This window comes from Scyliorhinus canicula, chromosome 5, assembly GCF_902713615.1.
Source record: "Scyliorhinus canicula chromosome 5, sScyCan1.1, whole genome shotgun sequence".
NCBI lineage: Eukaryota > Metazoa > Chordata > Chondrichthyes > Carcharhiniformes > Scyliorhinidae > Scyliorhinus > Scyliorhinus canicula.
In genome coordinates, this window is record NC_052150.1 from 179,485,110 (window position 1) to 179,504,151 (window position 19,042).

Consider the following 19,042-nt stretch of genomic DNA (forward strand, 5'->3'; position numbering starts at 1 on the left):
CCATTGGTGAGAGGCCAGGTCCTGCTTTCACACTAGCGCCTTTAGAGATCAAGACAGACACACTTTGTTTACTCTTAGCTGTGGTCATCAGTGTCCTGCTAATACACTTGTCTGTCAATGAAAAGTCCATCAAGGAAGTACAGTGACATGAGTCAAGGCTAGATGCTTACTACACCATATAAGGGGGCAAACACTTCCATGAAGGAAATGCCGATCAGCTTAGGGCCTTCATCCTGAAGCGTATGTCTTGGTTTGGGATACTATCAGTTAGGATGCGACTCCACTGGCTGGTTTGCCAAGATCTCCTGGGACCTAAAAAATACAAAAGGACAGCTTTAGTTCAGAGTACAAAACACTCTGCGTGAATTGCAGGATTGGGTGAAGTGATGGAGATGAGATAGTTTGAGGTTGTTGGGGGGAGGCCAAGCTCTGCAATGCCACAGGAATGACCGCTGTCCTCGCCGGCAAGCTCTGCTACGGCCTCTTTGAACTCACTATGTGCGAGGATCTCTGCCAAACCTTTACCCAGTCTGGGCTCGCTCATGTTTGTTGTGTGCGAGCTTGGCCTGTATGGGAACAAAAGAAAGACATGTGATCAGAGAGGATGGAGCAGAGGTTGGGTGAAATGCATGTCCCCTGTGTGTGGTGTGCCCTATACAGAAGGGTAGGAGAATTGAGTGTGAGCAACAAGACAGCTGGGGTGGTAGTGTTGTGAAAGCCTTGTTGAGAAAGTGAATGTTGACATGTGTCCCCCGTGACTGAATGTGTGAGATCAGTGTAGAGAGTGAATCCTTTCGAGTACATGATGCTGTAATATTCTTGTCAGATGGCCTGAATAATTACAAGAACACTTGTAGCTGAAGTTATAAACGATTTATTAACATTAACATGGGTAAACTATGTACAAGACAACAGATAAAAAACAGTAAAATCATGCCAAGCAACCTCTCTCTTCAACCTCCACCAGCCAGTCTGAGGTCAGCTGACATTCACTTATATACTAGTGAGACTCCTCGTAGTCAGTTGGTAAATTACAACACAACCAAGATATCACTACAGATGCCATTCTGAGAGTTTGATAGTGGAGGGAGCTGAGGGAGAACTTACCCTAGCAGAGTGGATGAGGTTCCTACTGTGAGGCATTTCGTGAGCAGGGGACAGCCGCACTGATCTCCTGGACAATAGCCTCCCAGACCAGAGAGGTTAGGTTCATGTGCTTCTTTGAGCCATCCCTGAGATACAGCACATGCCTGTGCACCCAGACTCCTCGAATAAAGGCCTCGGTGATGAAAACAAGTGCTGCATTCTTCTTGAGGCTACTCGCCGTCTCCTTCTGGCTTCCTGACATGTTGGAGGATCTTCAGGAAGGACGGTGGCACAGTGGGTTAGCACAGCTGCCTCACGGCGCCGAGGTCCCAGGTTCGATCCCGGCTCTGGGTCACTGTCCGTGTGGAGTTTGCACATTCTTTCCGTGTTTACGTGGCTTTCGCCCCCACAACCCAAAGATGTGCAGGCTAGGTGGATTGGCCATGTTAAATTGCCTCTTAATTGGAAAATATGAATTGGGTACTCTAAATTTTTTTTAAATGTTGTTGGATCTTCAGAAGACAAGTGGGCTAGAGAGAGTGATATGAGTGTGCTGGGCTGGTGTTCAGAACAAAGAACAATAAAGCAGAGAAACAGGTCCTTCGGCCCTCCAAGCCTGTACTGGTCACGATACCAAGCTTGGCCCAAACTCTCAGCACTTAAATATGGCGCCAAGACCATTGAACCCGCCAGCTGATGGTGGGTGGACTAATTAGCTGCCAGCTCACCGGGTAATTCAGAGGGGAACTCTCCCTTGCACAATTAATGGACTTCCAAGTGCAGAATCTGGCAAGGGATCCTGTCAATCTGGTCAGCCAGAGAGGTGTTGCCACAGCTGCCCGTCACTGCACTCAATCTCATAAATGGAGAATTTCACCCAAAAGGTCAGGAGTTTTCCTGGTGTTCTAGCCAACGTTTCTCCCTCTACCACCACTGAAAAAACAGATTCATTCAACTCATCGCAGCTTTATAATTTCTGGCCATGCTTGTCCACATAAAATATTGGTTGGGAAGAGATGTCCTGAGGACAGACGAAGTATGATATAAATACAGACTCTATTTCTCTTTTCTTTCTGCGCTCACTGTATTATCGCCATCATTTCCACCCTTTATTCAATTTTATTAATTAACATCGCATGAAATATAAAGAATTAAGTTCTATAGCTTACAATGAATTCCCTGTTAACTTTTATCTCCTAGTTTATCAAAAGGATCCCTCAGTTCATATCTCCCCCTCTTTTGTCGTGAAAACAGATTTGTCTTCTTGGGTTTTCTGAAAGTAGTTTTGGCAGCACGTTAAGGAAACCCACGCCTCGGCCCATTGCTGGGAAATCAGGAATACCTTTCACTGACATAAGGGAAATATGATACTGCAATGTGGAAAGACGTGGCCATTATTAAATGTGTACATCATCACCAGATGAAACCACATTTGGAAATGATCTCATGTCATACAGTGTTATCAGAAGTTTAAATGCTGTATGGTCATGTGATACGATCAGCACGAGCATTGTGTGAGGTGGAATAGAGACCAGGAAACCTCTACCCACCTGCATCTGTTAGTGGAAACATAACAATCCCATCTGTGAGCTTCTCTCACCCTCACCCACCTGCCTCCATCATAAACATATAATGTACACAGACATGTGCACATGTAGTTTTGGGAGGCATGCATATCTCAATTCAGTTTCTACATTTTAAGTGGAAGAGAAAGGTCTACACAATCAGTGAACTACATCTGAGCAAGTAAAATGTAAAGATGTTGCACCTGTGCCCAATAAGGAACATCAGGTTCTCAGGCCAAAACAAAACGTGGGCAGCACGGTAGCATAGTGGTTAGCACAGTTGCTTCACAGCACCAGGGTCCCAGGTTCGATTCCCGGCCTGGGTCACTGTCTGTGCGGAGTCTGCACGTTCTCCCCATGTCTGCGTGGGTTTCCTCCGGGTGCTCCGGTTTCCTCCCACAGTCCAAAGATGTGCAGGTTAGGTGGATTGGCCATGATAAATTTCTCTTAGTGTCCAAAAAGGTTAGGTGGGGTCATTGGGTTGTGGGGATAGGGTAGAGGTGTGGACTTAGGTGGGGTGTTCTTTCCAGGGGCTGGTGCAAACTCGATGGACCAAATGGCCTCATTTTGCACTGTAAATTCAATGATTCTATGAAAATTCGTAACAGTAAAAATATATCAATAGAATTACTGTGGGTTTGTGGTCCATTTGCAATGAGGCATTCATTTGCGGCGAGAAGCCTGTGAGGCTTTGTTAAGTGGACTGAATAACGTTGAATAGCGTTGCCAGCCTTACTGGGCTGAGCGCCGGGGTGCTCGCGGCAGTTCCCACTCGCTACCACACTTAGAAATATTTCTGGAGAATCCCGCCCTGGGTTTCAGTAAGAAAATTGGTGAGTGACACTTCATCTCCAGATTCTCTGGTACTCCGTGCACAGAGAATCTGGGGGAATGGCTAAGCCGTCACTCTGGCTGGGCCTGCTAGAGCTGCCAACGCCAGCATCACAGTGATCGGAGCACCATCTTTAAATGGTCTCCCAATCAGCGTTAAAAATAAAATCCTCCCCACCTCCCCGTGGACACATTCCCCCCCCCCCCCCCCATAGGCATCAGGGTAACCCCCACCCTCCCAAACACAAGCATTGGGGAGATCCCTCTCCCCCCACACAATCATCGGCGTGATCCCTCTCTCCCTATGCAAAAATCGGGGAGATCTATCTCCCCCCGCACAAGCCTCGTGGTGATCCCCACCACCCCGCAAGCATCAGGGACCCCCCTCTCTCACCACCACCAAACAAGCATCAGAGCGAACCCCACCCACCATATTATAGATATCAAGGCCCACCCCATCCCATCCCATCCCCCATATAAGGGAAACCCCGCCCAATGTAAGAAAATAGCCCACTCGTCACAGCAAGTCAATTAGGTTCATTAATGAGCCAAATGACACCATTTATCGCTGAGAAATGAAGGGATTGATCAAAAATGAAATGGGAGTTGTTGTGTTCAGTGTTTGATGACTCGCAAGGAATCCACAGAACTGCTTGTGGCTTGTCCAAACCGGGGTCTTTATTAATACACACGTGGTAAGGTAGCGATAGATTCAGAGCAGGGTGGCCCTGTAGAACAGTGGTTAGCACAGTTGCTAATCAGCGGCAGCGTCCCAGGTTCGAATCCCGGCTTGGGTCACTGTCTGTGCGGAGTCTGCACATTCTCCCTGTGTCTGCGTGGGTTTCCTCCGGATGCTCCGGTTTCCTCCCGTAAGTACCTAAAGACGTGGGGCGCGATTCTCCGCTGCCCACAACGGGTCGGAGAATAGCGGGAGGGCCTTCCTGACAATTTTCACGGCCTCCCGCTATTCTCCCCCACCTCCGGCCGCCCCCCGACACGAATCGCTGCTCGCCGTAAAAAACGGCGAGCAGCGATTCTCCGCAGGCCGATGGGCCGAATACCGCAGAGTTTACAGCCGTTTTCACGGCCGCGATCACACCTGCTTTCAGCGTTCGTGAAAACGGCCACAAAGTGCCCGTCCCGGACAACCATGGCACCGATTGGCACAGCCGCACCACGGCCATGCCAAGGGTGGCATGGGCCTGCGATCGGTGGGCACCGATCGCGGGCAGCGGGTCCGATACCCACGCACTAGTTCTTCCGCCGCCCCGCAGGATCAGTCCGCGGGGCGGCTGAGGGGCATGACGGCCCCTCAGACATCACGTGTCTGCATGATGACGTCATCCGCGCATGCGTGGGTTGGAGCCGTCCAACCCGCGCATGCGCAGCTGACGTCATCATGCGCGTCAGCCGGCGTGACGCTTGCCGCGCAGACTTAGCGACGGTCGCTAAGCCCACGATGCCGTGCTTCACGGGGCTCCGCTGCTAGCCCCGCCCGGGGGGGGGAGAATCGGGTCCCGGGAGGGGCGCAGAGGCAGCCGTGAAACATGGCCAGTTTCACGGCAGCCTTTACGAATCGCCGCATTTGCGGAGAATCGCGCCCGTGCTGTTAGGTGATTTGAACATTCTGAATTCTCCCTCTGAGTACCCGAACAGGCGCCGGAGTGTGGCAACTAGGAGCTTTTCACAGTAACTTCATTGCAGTGTTAATGTAAGTTTACTGGTGAGAATAAAGATCATTATTAAGTTACCATCGAGTTTCTTTATACTCCCCTGGAACTACCCCTATGCACAATTGTCCTCATGTACGTCTTAGAACCTTCCCTGGATCACCGGATCTGCCCTGGCTTATATCTGAGTGCCTTGTCACACGACCCCTGTCTCGAGACTGCATAGTGGATCTGCACCCCCACATGCTGGTTGCAGGTCACACCACCAACCATCTCCAATATTGTTTACAGGCATATCACACAGGAGTCACATAGCTTTCCCATGCCTCTCAAAGACTGCCCATCAAACACTGTTGTATTTGCCAATGACAAATGAAAGGGGCCCCTCATAGTTAAGCACCCTATGTCCAATCGGCTGACCCAACACCATGAAGCCCTTGAAAACCACTCCCTGCCCTTGCCTCTAAGGCATCCTGATCAATTCCTCTGATCCCTCTCCAATGACCCCGCCCCCCCATCTCACTCTCACTCTCACTCACCTGAGTCCACGGATACAACAACAATTCTAGGAGCACTACCGGCAGCAGCCATCAGGGGCAGCAGGGTAGCATGGTGGTTAGCATAAATGCTTCACAGCTCCAGGGTCCCAGGTTCGATTCCCGGCTGGGTCACTGTCTGTGTGGAGTCTGCACGTCCTCCCCCTGTGTGCGTGGGTTTCCTCCGGGTGCTCCGGTTTCCTCCCACAGTCCAAAGATGTGCGGGTTAGGTGGATTGGCCATGCTAAATTGCCCGTAGTGTCCTTATAAAAAGTAAGGTTAAGGGGGGGGTTGTTGGGTTACGGGTATAGGGTGGATACGTGGGTTTGAGTAGGGTGATCATGGCTCGGCACAACATTGAGGGCCGAAGGGCCTGTTCTGTGCTGTACTGTTCTATGTTCTATCACTCCCAGTGGATCTGCCAGGAATGGAGAGCTTCCATTATCTGATTAGTCGGCAGCTCCTGGTAAGTAAGATTACTGCCACCAGGCCTAAGTGCCGAGGCAGATGTGACTCTGGCCAGTTAAGTGCATGGGAGGGATTTAATTTGATCGTAACACCTTCAACAGCAGCGACACAAGTTTCTCAATGGCCCTCCAACCGATCGGTGGGACCCATATCAGAAAAATCCTGTACTTCCTTTCTCTAAAACTCTTGATGCCTCCGAAAATAGGAATTTCCTGTGTACTGAATTTCAAATGTGACGTTTAGAGGAAGAAAAAGGTTATTTGATGGATCAAGTTGCTTGGCCTTAATGGCCAGGGTTGTTGAATGCCATCAGGAAGGACATGCGGTTGACTTTGGGTCTTAAACGGCACAGCTGGAACTCAGTATCACTCAGATGTGGGTTACAAATGGTTATCACTATTTCATTCCATTAGTGGGAACAAGTAAAAAGAGAAAATGTTGAAAACAGTCCAAAAATTATTTTTATTCCTTTTGAAATATTAGAACCTAATAGGAGGAGACCAAATAGGCCCATCGAGCCTGCTCTGCCATTCCATATTCCTTGATTTCGTGAGAGACCAAAAATCGGTCTTTCGCAACCTTAATAAATGTGTTCAATGCTGGAGTATCCAAAGCCTTCTACTTTAGAGAAGAAATCTTTCCTCCTCTCAGTCCTTCAGCCCAAAATGATTGGCACCTAAATCTGTGAACCCTTGTTCTAGACTCCCCAGCCACGGGAAACAACGGCCGGGAATTTCTAATCCAGCTCGCATTGGGCGGGATATCGCGTGAAGTGCAAGGTTAGTGTGGAAGTATGCCACGATCGTCCACTCCCCCATCAGTGGCGGGCCATTTTCCCAACTTTGAACATCAGGAACCTCATTATAATACAATTGCATCTCATTATCAGGCCCACAAACCATAATTGTACCCCTCCCCCCTCAAAACATCCATCGACGGATTCCTGATACCAGAACAGTGCGAATCATAACTGGTTTCAGAAGGCATGGACCTGCTGAGCACCCCTCCGAGGGGAGCCCAGAGGTGAACACAGTGGCTCCGTGTAATCAGGGGTACTGGGGTCTGACTCGGGGAACCGGCGTTGATTTGGGGATATTTGGTTTGACTCAGGGTTACCTGTATCCCGCCATCATATCAATAAATTGTCAAACTAGGCCGAGACAACAGAATAGGTGGGTGAATCATTTATTTAAAGGACATAGGCCACTGTTCTGTGGATAGAACAACAGTAAAATGAAACGGTTTCTCGACGGGCTGGACATACCAGCTGGGGGGAATGAAAAGAGACAGGGACTGGAAGCACCACTAGAACTGGGGGAAGTATCAACTCTATGCAGTCAGGGAAGGCACTGGTCCAGATGGATTCCCAGTAGACTTGCATTAAAAAATTGTGGCAGCACTGGCCCCGCACCGGCGGGAGATTTTCAATGATGGGCTATTGAGACTCTGCCACCCACCCTGGAACCAGCCTCAATATCACTGATCGCTAAAAAAGACAAAGACCCGACGAAGTGGGAGTTGTGTGGACCCAACTCACTCCTAAACACTGATGCCAAAGCCTGGTGAAAACCCCAGCGAGTTGCCGTTTAGTGCGGTGGTCGTGCCACACAACACGATGGAGGGAATCATCCATGTGAAGACAGGACTTTGTCTCCACAAGGACTGTATGGTGGTCACTTCTACTGATAATGTCATGGACAGATGCATCTGCAGCAGGCAGGTTGGTGAGGATGAGGTTTGTTTTTCCCTCTTGTTTGTTCCCTCACCAGCTGCTGCAGTCCCATTCCAGCAGACATGTCCTTAGGACCCGGCCAGCTCAGTCTATCGTGTCTGGTGGAAGAAGTAAAGATCAACCTGTAAAGGTGGGATTCACTCCCACTCTTCCGAGTGGGGACAGTGCAGACAATTAAGAGGAACGCACTGCCCAGGTTCCTCTTCCTATTCAGATCCCTCCCCATCTTCATCCCCAAAATAGTCAATCTAATAATGCTGTTTGTGTGTGGGAGGGTGGCGGAACCCAGAGATTTGCAAACGTGTACTACAAGAAGGAGAAAAATGGGGACCTGGTCCTTCCAAACCTCCTGGGTAGCTACCACAGAAATAGTATGGGGATGAATCACAGAGCCAGAGGCTGAATGGGTAAGAACATAGAACATACAGTGCAGAAGGAGGCCAATTGGTCCATCAAATCTGCACCGACCCACTTAAACCCTCATTTCCACCCTATCCCCGTAACCCAATAACCCCATCTAACCTTTTTAGGTCACTAAGGGCAATTTATCATGGCCAATCCACCTAACTTGCACATCTTTGGACTGTGGGAGGAAACCGGAGCACCCGGAGGAAACCCACGCAGACACGGGGAGGACGCACAGACTCCGCACAGGCAGTGACCCAGCGCGGAATCAAACCTGGGATTCTGGGGCTGTGAAGCCACAGTGCTATCCACTTGTGCTACCGTGCTGCCCAAAGCATGGAGGACAGCTCCTGTATGGGGACATCCCTCAGAGCACTGGCCAAGGTCCCAATCCCAGTCCCCCCCAGCCAAGTACTCAAGAAGCCTAGTGGTAGTGGCCATGCTGAGGACATGGAATCAACTCAGGCACCACTTCAGTCTAGTCGCAATGTCCACAATGGCCCCCATCTGCAAGAACCATAAATTCCCCCGTGACAATAGACACCTCCATCAAAGGTGGGGACGGGATGAAGGGGTACGGATGATAGGGGACCTATAAATGGACAGCAGAGTAGCCACCCTGGGGACAAGCTCCAGCTCCTGAGAGGGAACGAGCTCTGATATATGCAAATAAGGAACTTCCTCTGCAAGGAGACAGCAACATTCCCCTAGCTACCAGGACACTCCCTACTGGACAGAGTTATGACTGCAGGCGAATCAGGGGACGGTAACTGCGCTGACATGGACGGACGACTACTGGAGGAGGTACAGTCACCACTGGATGAGACAGGGGAGAAAGAGCTTGGCATCAAGATAGGGGGAGGACTCTGCATTGAAGCACTGCATAAGGTGAACTCCACCACTTCATGCACAGAGCTGAGCCTAACGCAGTTAAAGATAATGAACAGGGCACAGTTGACAAGACCACGCATGAGCTGGTTCTTCTCAAGAGGTGGAGGATAAATATGAATGGTGTCAGGGAGGCCCAGCTAACCACACCACATGTTCTGGTCCTGTCCCAGAATTGTCAGGTACTGGACTACCTTTTTTGGAGGCCATGTCCAAGGTTGTTTTAATAATCTTTATCATTGTCACACATAGACTTACATTAACACTGCAATGAAGTTACTGTGAATAGCCCCTGGTGCTCACACTCCGGCGCCTGTACATGGACACTGAGGGAGAATTCAGAATGTGCAAATTACCTAACAGCATATCTTTCGGAACTCATGGGAAGAACCCGGAGCACCAGGAGGAAACCCACGCAGGCACAGGGAGAACTTGCAGATTCCGCAGAGACAGTAATCCAAGCCAGGAATCAAACCTGGGACCCTGGCGCTGTGAAGCAACAATGCTAACCATGGGGCTACCGTGCCACCCCCAGGGGGGTTGAGAGTGGAGCCATGCCCACTAGCGGTGGTCTTTGGGGCAACTAAACAGGCAGAACGCTTTATGGGAAGAGGGGCAGACACCCTAGTCTTTGCCTACCTGATCACCCGCTAGAGACTCCTGCTCGGCTGGAGATCAGCAGCACTGCCCAAGGCTGCAGACTGGCTGTCCAGCCTGGCAGAATATCTGACATTGGAAAAAATAAAATACACCATTCGAGGTTCGGTGGAAGGCTTCCACAACACGCGGAAACTATTCACCAGCATTTTCCAAGACCTGTTCATGACCAGCAATCAAGGACGGGGAGGTGGATTGAAACGGATAACCAAATGAGAAATGAAAGAGTGAGGGGTGGATAGGGTGGAGATAGGAGGAGGGGAGGGGGGAGCACACCAGTCAGAACACAGGGTAAGCAGGGCAGAGGAATAAAAGGCACAAGGAGCAAGGAAACGCACTGAGACGGCCACAACTACAACACCAAGGTACACCCGGATGGCACCAAACAAGCCTCTGGTATGTTTTGGTACCAGGAAGCAACATATATATAATTAACACAATATGGTGTGGCAACCGATTATGAAATTAGGGCCCCCATATCTGTATATATGTTACTTTTTGTGTGCGCGCCTATTTATTTTTTCTTTTCTTTACCCATTTTATAGATTTTCCCTTCATTGTTCTGTGATATCCCATGCAATGTTGTTGTGAATAAATGGGAAACCAATGAAAATATTTTATTAAATAAAGGAAACTACGATGAAAATAAATCTTTCCCTGTAGGAACTTGGTTAAAATATTTTATTATAGCAAAGCATTACAAGTATTTGGAAACAATTAAATGTTTTAATCCTTCTGCTACAATATATTGTTTAAACTACAATGCTGATATTATAAATAGTACAAACAGGTTATACATGTGATTTAGTAACAGAGGTGCTGTTCTGACACACTATACTGCTAATGAACATGAAAACTGTGTCAAAATGTCATCAACATTCACTGTACATTTTTGGCAAAGGATTTGAAACAGAAACATGAATAAGATTCTTATTAGTTTTGATAGAAAACGTAATTGCAAATAATGTGGCCTTAACTAAAATACAAAACGGGTTCAATTCCCGAACTGGCGTCGGAATGTGGCGACTAGGGGCTTTTCACAGTAACTTAATTGAAGCCAACTTGTGACAATAAGCAATTATTATTATTACATTATTGAAATCACAGTCAATCAAAGATGGCAAACTGGATAAAAAGTTGGCTGAGTAACAGGAAATAAAGGGTAATGGTCGATGGATGCTCTTGCGAATGGCTCGGTGTTGAGACCCTTGCTGCTTGTGTTATATATTAACGATTTGGACATGAACATGGGGAGCACGACTGGTAAATTTACACCAGGACACAAAGATTGGCTGAGTAGTGGATATGTAGAGAATAGCAATAACCGCCAAAGCAATATAGATGGGTTGGTGAAATGGGCGATAAAGTGGCAGATGGATTTTAACACAGAGGTCATGCATTTAGGGAATACACAATAAATGGGAATATATTAAGTGGGATAGATGAAGTGAGAGATCTTGGTGTACAAGTACACAGGTCCCTAAAGGCAGTAGTTCAAGTCAACAAGGTTGTCAAGAAAACATATGAAATGCTCTCCCTCATTGGCAGAGATATAGAATATAAAAGTAAGTATATAATGTTGGAATTGTATAAAACACTGGTGAGGCCACAACTGGAGTATTGTGCAGTTCTGGTCACCACATTACAGGAAAGACATAATTACTCTGGAGAGAGTGCAGAGGAGGTTTACAAAAATGTTGCCAGGTCTACAAAAGTGTAGCTACGAGGAGAGATTAGATAGGATGGAGTTATTTTCCTTGGAACAAAGAAGGCTGACATGTGATTTGATTGAGGTGTACAAAATTATGAGGGGAGGAGATAGAGTGGACAGAATAAAATTGTTTCCCATTGCCGGAGAAATTTAGAGCTAGGGGACATAGATTCAAGGGAAGTAGCAGAAGGTGTAGAGGGCTAATGAGGAAGAACCTTTTTACGCAGAGTGGTGTCTGGAATTTACTGCCAGAGTTGGCGGTGGAGGGAGAGACCCTAAACTCTTTTAAAAGGTACCTGGATCAGCACCTCAAGGTCTGTAAACTACCGGGCTATGGGCCGGGTGTAGGAAGGTGGGATTAGAAAGCACTTGTGTGTCCTCAGGCTGGCATGGATAAGATGGGCCGAATGGTTACTTTCTGTGCTGTAACTTTTTCTATGGCCGAACATTTGCACCTTGTACATTCCAAAACTATTGAAATGGAGGAAATCTATCTGCAAAGCCTCACCAGGAGTATGAATGGGAGACATTTCCTATTGCATTAGCAATGGAATCCAGACAATCACTTCGGCTCTCAGTCTGGGTACACAATGGTTTGTGGAGACAAACCATTAGAAACAATTGGACAATGGGACTCTGTCTGTGAAAGGAATTTGGCCAGACATCATCGAATCATGTAAGATATGCACTTGGAGTCCACTATACCACAACGATATTTGGGGTAACTGGGCAGATGGAGATGGTCATGTGATAAGCCAGCTAATCCCGTGTATGTTTAAGCACCTGTTTTCTCTGCAGACCAGTACAAATAAATGAGTCTCTGAAGTAGCAAGATCCCGGTGTGGGTCTCTCACACTCTTTCCATAAAACTTTGCAAGTTTTTAAAAAAAATATTTGCTGTTGTATTCATTCTCCATATTCCGCCGAAATTTAAAAAATAACTCACCACAGCAGCTGCTATCTTCAAAATAAATCGTCTGTCTACATCATTAAACTGCTTCAACACCAATCTCAGAATGACCACCGAGTTCAGTCTGAAGCCGGTCAAGTCACCAATCTTCAAGAGGTGTTTTCTTTACATGACATTAAATTATAGATAGAACAGTACAGCACAGAACAGGCCCTTCGGCCCTCGATGTTGTGCCGAGCAATGATCACCCTACTCAAACCCACGTAACCCGTATACCCGTAACCCAACAATCCCCCCATTAACCTTACACTACGGGCAATTTAGCATGGCCAATCCACCTAACCCGCACATCTTTGGACTGTGGGAGGAAACCGGAGCACCCGGAGGAAACCCACGCACACACGGGGAGGACGTGCAGACTCCACACAGACAGTGACCCAGCCGGGAATCGAACCTGGGACCCTGGAGCTGTGAAGCATTTATGCTAACCACCATGCTACCGTGCGGCCCCAAATTACTGCACCTATCCTCCCATTCTGTAATATATTTGAGTGTGTGAGCTTTGAATGTGTGCGCGCGCGGGCAGGGTTAACTATAATTAATACCCTTTTGCTTTTTAAAAACTCAAGGAAACCGGTATGTTTATCTTTGGGTTTCTTTTCCCAATTGAGGGGCAATTCATGGCCGATCCATCTAACCTGCACATCTTTGGGTTACGGGCGTGAGACCCACGCAAACACGGGGAGAATGTGCAAACTCCACACGGACAGTGACCTGGGGCCAGGATCAAGCCCAGGTCCTCAGCGCCATGAGGCAGCAGTGCTAATCACCATGCCACCTTATTTGTCTCTTTTATAGTCACAGAATGTAAACAGTTAAACATTGACTGAATTGGCAAGCACATCCGTTGTTTTAAAGGCCAGTTTCAATAGTCAAATGAGGAGTGAGAAAAGAGTGGAGCCATTTGACCCATCATCACCAGTTCACAACAACATGGGCTGTGATTTTGCTCCCATTTTCGCTGACGGCAAAAAGTGACATGAGAGCAAAATAATGGCTGACTCGAGAAAAGGGGAATCTCAGCGGCTGTTTCTCTGGGTTTTGGCCTTGGGGTGTTTCTCTCTGCTGAGGCCACACTCAAGTCATTTCCTGCTGGGGAGCCCAGCAGAAAGGCTTCTCGCGGATCTGGCTGCCCCAATCTTTGCCCCTCCCTCCCCATTTTTGACCCCCCCACCTCCCTTCCAACCTCGGGGAGGGCCCTGGGGACACCACCTCACCCCCCCTCATCTGCTAAGGCCTCCTGGGCCTGATCCCTGACAGTGCCAATCTGGCCATACCGGTCATGCCAGAGTGGCACTGCCAGGCTGCCTGGGTGGCATTGCCAGGGTGCCAAGCCTCAAGTGCCAAGGTGCCTGGGTGCCAGAGGGAGTGCCAGGGTGCCAAACTGCCCTGTTCCCGACTAGCCAGGTGTCTCTAATAGCCTGGGAGACCCCTCCAGGTGCCATTATGTTTGTGGAAACCAGTACTAAACGGCACCGTGGTGAGGTCTCCCAGGTACAGCCATTAGGTTCTGGGTGCCGGGAGAATCCTGTGAAAGCATATCTGAATCAGCCGTTCAGATCTAGATTGCGCCCAGTGAGGCTTCTCGTGAGTTTCAACCGCCTTGTCCCGACAACAGTATGGGGCCCTTTATCTTTAGAAACCATCCCATTTGCCTACAGTTCCAGTTTCCACTGGCTTCTTGCATATGTAATGCACGGAGGGAAGAAACTCTGTGGCTTGCTACATGCAGCAACAGTAATTATGCCCAGGAAGAATGCATGTATAATTGTATTACACATCGCAACCGGAGCAATTTTACTCCCCCCTGCTAGTGATCAGGTGGCAATGCCAACTGAAATTAATTTTCATATTGAACAACTGGTGCAGTGCCAAGGGCCAAACAAAAAGCAATGTACATCACAATGCCAGGGGGGCACAAATTCCCCATGGAAGCACTGTAGATGTTTATTTGTGTTCTCAACAGAGCTTAAGGCAGAGGATGTGCTTCTGAGGCTGTTTAGGGTCTGGTCAGGCCCATTTGGAATACAGAAACATAGAAGCAGGAGGAGGCCATTCGGCCCTTTAAGCCTGCTCCCCCATTCATTATGATCATGGCTGATCATCAAATTTAACACCCTGATCTCGCCTTCCCACCCTTGATCCCTTTAGCCCTAAGAGCTATGTCTAATTCCTTCTTGAAATTACACAACGTTTTGGCACCATTGTTAGCAATTTATATCTAAGGAAGGATGTGCTGGCCTTGGAGGGGGTCCAGAGAAGGCTCACAAGAATGATCCCCGGAATGAAGGACTTGACATATGAGGAATGGTTGAGGATTCTGGGTCTGTATTTGATGGAGTTTAGAAGGATGATCTCCCTACAGAATACTGAGTGGCCCAGATAGAGTGGACGTGGAGATGATGTTTTGACTGACAGGAGAGACTGGAACCCGAGGGCACAGCCTCAGACTGCAGGGTCAATCCGTTAAAACTTAGATGAGGAGGAATTCCTTCAGCCAGAATCTGTGGAACTCATTGCAGCAGAAGGCTGTAGTGGCCAAGTCACTGAGTGTTTTTAAGACAGAGATAGATAGGTTCTTGAAAATAAGGAGATCAGGTGTTACGGGGAGAAGGCAAGAGAATGGGGATGAGAAACATTATTAGCCATGATCGAATGGCAGAGCAGACTCGATAGGCCAAATGGCCTAATTCTGCTCCTATATCGTATGGTCTTATAGAAGTTACAGTGCAGAAGGAGGTCATTTGGAAAGAGCAGCCTACCAAAGCCCACACCTCCACTCTATCCCCATAACCCAGTAACCCAACCCAACACTAAGGGCAATTTTGGACACTAAGGGCAATTTAGCATGGCCAATCCACCTAACCTGCACATCTTTGGACTGTGGGAGGAAACTGGAGCACCAGAGGAAACCCACGCACACACGGGGAGAATGTGCAGAATCCATACAGACAGTAACCCAAGCCGGGAATCGAACCTGGGACCCTGGAGCTGTGAAGCAATTGTGCCAACCACTATGCTACCGTACTGCCCCCTTATAAGATGAAACCTCCTCCATAATGCTGTAAACCAGGGGTGGGCAAACTTTTCCGTGCAAGGGCCACATTCAGAAATTCACAATTCACAAAGGGCCGCATAGTATATTAAGTAAAATAATTACTTCACCCGGTTATGATTCTGGGCGCCTCATATAGAACATAGAACTGCACAGAACAGGCCCTTTGGCCCTCGACGTTGTACCGAGCAATGATCACCCTACTCAAGTCAGCGTATTCACCCTATACCAGTAAGTAACCCAACAGCCCCCCTCCATTAACCTTTGATAAAAAAAAATATTTTTTTAAAAACATTTTTTAAAAAATAAATTTTTTTTTTTTTTTTTAATGACTTGGTGGGCCGCAGAAATACCTTTGGCGGGCCGCATGCGGCCCGCGGGCCGTAGTTTGCCCACCCCTGCTGTAAACTGTGAAAATGAAATGAAATGAAAATCGCTTATTGTCACGAGTAGGCTTCAATGTAGTTACTGTGAAAAGCCCCTAGTCGCCACATTCCGGCGCCTGTTCAGGGAGGCTGTTACGGGAATCGAACCGTGCTGCTGACCTGCTTGGTGTGCTTTCAAAGCCAGCGACTTAGTCCTGTGCTAAACAACCTGTAGTTAATTGCTCTTATTGCCACTTTTTGAAGAGGTAGAAACGAATATATCCTAGAAGCTGTGAACCCTAGCAATGCCCTAGAAGACACCTCCCACACTGAATGGAGGGGAATCAAGTGAGGTGCAGATCCCACCGCTTAAAACAGGTCTATTAACCAAAAAGCATAAATCATTATCCATTCACATTCAATATCGAAGTTGCCGATCATAACGTCTGAAGCATTCAGTTTATTTCTAGCAGCTGGGTTAGTTACAGTTGGTTAAGGTGCACTGAACGCAAGAGTAACATTGAATTTGTCTTCTTCATGTTCAATTATCTTTTGTATATTTAAGTTCTTCCAATAATTGGTGTTGATGGGGGGGGGGGGGGGGGGGGGGGGCAGGGGAGTTAGAATGGTGGTTAGAGTTTGTACTAAGCACGAACTGCAGTTTAAATAAAGCTGAGGAGCTAGAAATAACTGGGCAAATGATCACTTTCAGAACAGAAGTTACATTCTTGTCAAATAGTAATAGCACCATCACATTGCAACAATTCATGTTCATCAATAAGCGGTGAAACCTGTTTGCTGGGTCACAGTTTTGGATCCATGACACAATGCTCGGTCAAGCAGCAGTTGCAATGGCCATTAGACATCTTGCAGCACACACATTGTCAGTTTGGAATTTCTTTTGCCTTCCATTTATTTCTATTGGTCTGGCTGAATAGACAAATGTGGGCATGGGGAGGGGGATTTGGGGAGCTGCTCGGCATTTACATTGGCATCCAATGTTTTCAATTGTGGTTCCTCCCTGCTTTAATATCACAGTAAAGAACTACTTTCATCAGCTGCAATTGAAGTCCATTATCTAAAACCAGTTCTAACTTCAGTGATGCTTTATTCACTTAACGTAGCTTCCCTTCAGCACTGAAGATATTTCTCCATTCAACAGGATAATTCAGGATGAAACCCACATAATCGAGAGGCTAGTTTCGTGCCCATGTGCAATCTGATTAATCCGCCCTCGCACGCAGTCCAGGGAGATGGCTGCCATTGTGCCGTTCCAAACAGCAAACGAGGCACTTAGGCCGACACTTGTCCATTGACTGCCGACGGGCATCTGACCCCCAATTTGACGGGCGACAGCGGATGGTTGGGTGTCATCACTCTGTAACCGGTTCAGGGTAACTTTGATGATATCACAAGAGTGAATCAGTTTGATGTTCAACGCAAGGCTTGCCACCCCGCTGCGGTGGAACAGGACATATTTGTGTGCAAACTGTCCATACGTGACCAGCGCTATCTGGTTCTGTTCTGCCACTGGCGAAACCTCCTGGAAACTGAGGAATTTATTCTTCACAGCTCCTGTTGGTAACGCTGATCCCGAAACTGCGAGCAAAAGAGCCGAGGAAACTGCTGAAGGGATCCAAATCAGGCTGAAAACACTGAGCCCAGAGGTGTCCCCAAAGTAACGCACACTGCATTGTGCAGGAGAATGGATCTGAAAGCTGATCGTGTCTCCGCCATTCACCATGGCAGCTCCAGAGGCAGAAATTGAGGTGTCCCGATAGTTGACACCAGATTTATAAACTTGCATTAACTCTTCATTTGTCCCATTCCTGTTAATGTAGGAAAGCAACGTGAAGCCTTCGCGAATGCACGTGTGACCCATTGCATACAGTGCCTGGTGATACACGAACTTTACGACCCCTTGCTCTGTGAATCGCACAGCCCTGCCGTCATGGAACAAGGTGATCATGTAGGGATCAGAGATGGAAATGACCTTGAAGACAGGCCGATAGTTGGTCTGGTAATGGACCGAGCTTGCCATGTGCGCACTCATGGCCACCGCTCCTGTGTCATGCGACAGCCAAAAGAAGCTGAATGGGTTCTGGAGGGGGTAGAAGCTGAAGTCGTTGCTTTGGTTGCAGAACTGATTGGGACTTTTCATGAAGAGATGGAGTGTGTGGCTGGGTTCCACCTCAGCTGAGCCACTCACACTGCTGCTCTGGTAGTATTTCCCCTCGGGTTGTTCAACACGGACACTACTGAGGTCGCAACCCTCCTCCTCGTTCAGTCTCAATGAAAGCTGGAGAAAGTTTCTACAGTTGTGTCTGATGGCAAAGTTGTAATCGACCCAGATCAGCCCATGCTGCTTGAAGACCAACCTGCCATCTTCGTTGGTTGCCAGGTCAGACTGCAGCTTTCCCTGTAAAGGGAGATTCAAGCCCAGATGAATTGGGCTCTGTTCAAATTTTAGTGATGGGACTTCGGTGTTCGTTGACCATGATCCCGAGAGATGGTTTTCGGGTGCCTGGGTGCAAATTGAATCACTGTGTAGGGAACACTGGAGGGCCACTGTGCCTTCCTCACATAATGAGCAGGCCTGGCATTCCTGTATTTCCTTGTTGAAGAAGTAGTCACGCCCACAAAACCCTGAGGCAATGTCTCTTTCAGCAATGCCCAGGCACCTGAATCCACCTGTTCAAAAGAGCAGAAAGAGACACTGAGCATTACATACAAATATATGAATTCAGAGCAGTAGGCCATTCAGTCTCTTGAGCCTGCTCCGCCATTCAATAATATCAAGATTGACTTGATTGTGGCTTCAACTCCACATTCTCATCTCCCCCGATAACCTTTGACTCCCTTGTTAGTCAAGAATCTATCTACCTCTGCCTTAAAAATATTCAATGGCCCTGGCTCCACTGCACTCTGGGGAAGAGAGTTCCACAGGCTCAAGACCCTCTGAAAGAAACATTTCTCCTCATGATCCTCTTAAATGAGAGGTCCCTTACCTTTAAACTAGTTCTAGCCTCTCGCAGAAAGGAAAACATCCATTCAGCATCCATCTTATCAAGCCCCCTCAGGATCTTATATGTTTCAATAAGAT

At 47.9% G+C, this 19,042-nt stretch overlaps 1 protein-coding gene across 1 annotated transcript in view; it reads right to left on the bottom strand.

Moving 5' to 3' along the window:
• Positions 1-16,551: 16,551 nt before the first annotated feature.
• The window catches only part of si:ch211-37e10.2, a 42,491-nt gene continuing 40,000 nt past the window's right edge, over positions 16,552-19,042 (bottom strand). Inside the window, exon 4 of the mRNA XM_038798156.1 lies at positions 16,552-18,630. Coding sequence (XP_038654084.1) covers positions 17,108-18,630 — 1,523 coding nt within the window. The 3' untranslated portion in view covers positions 16,552-17,107. The remainder of the gene's footprint in view (positions 18,631-19,042) is intronic.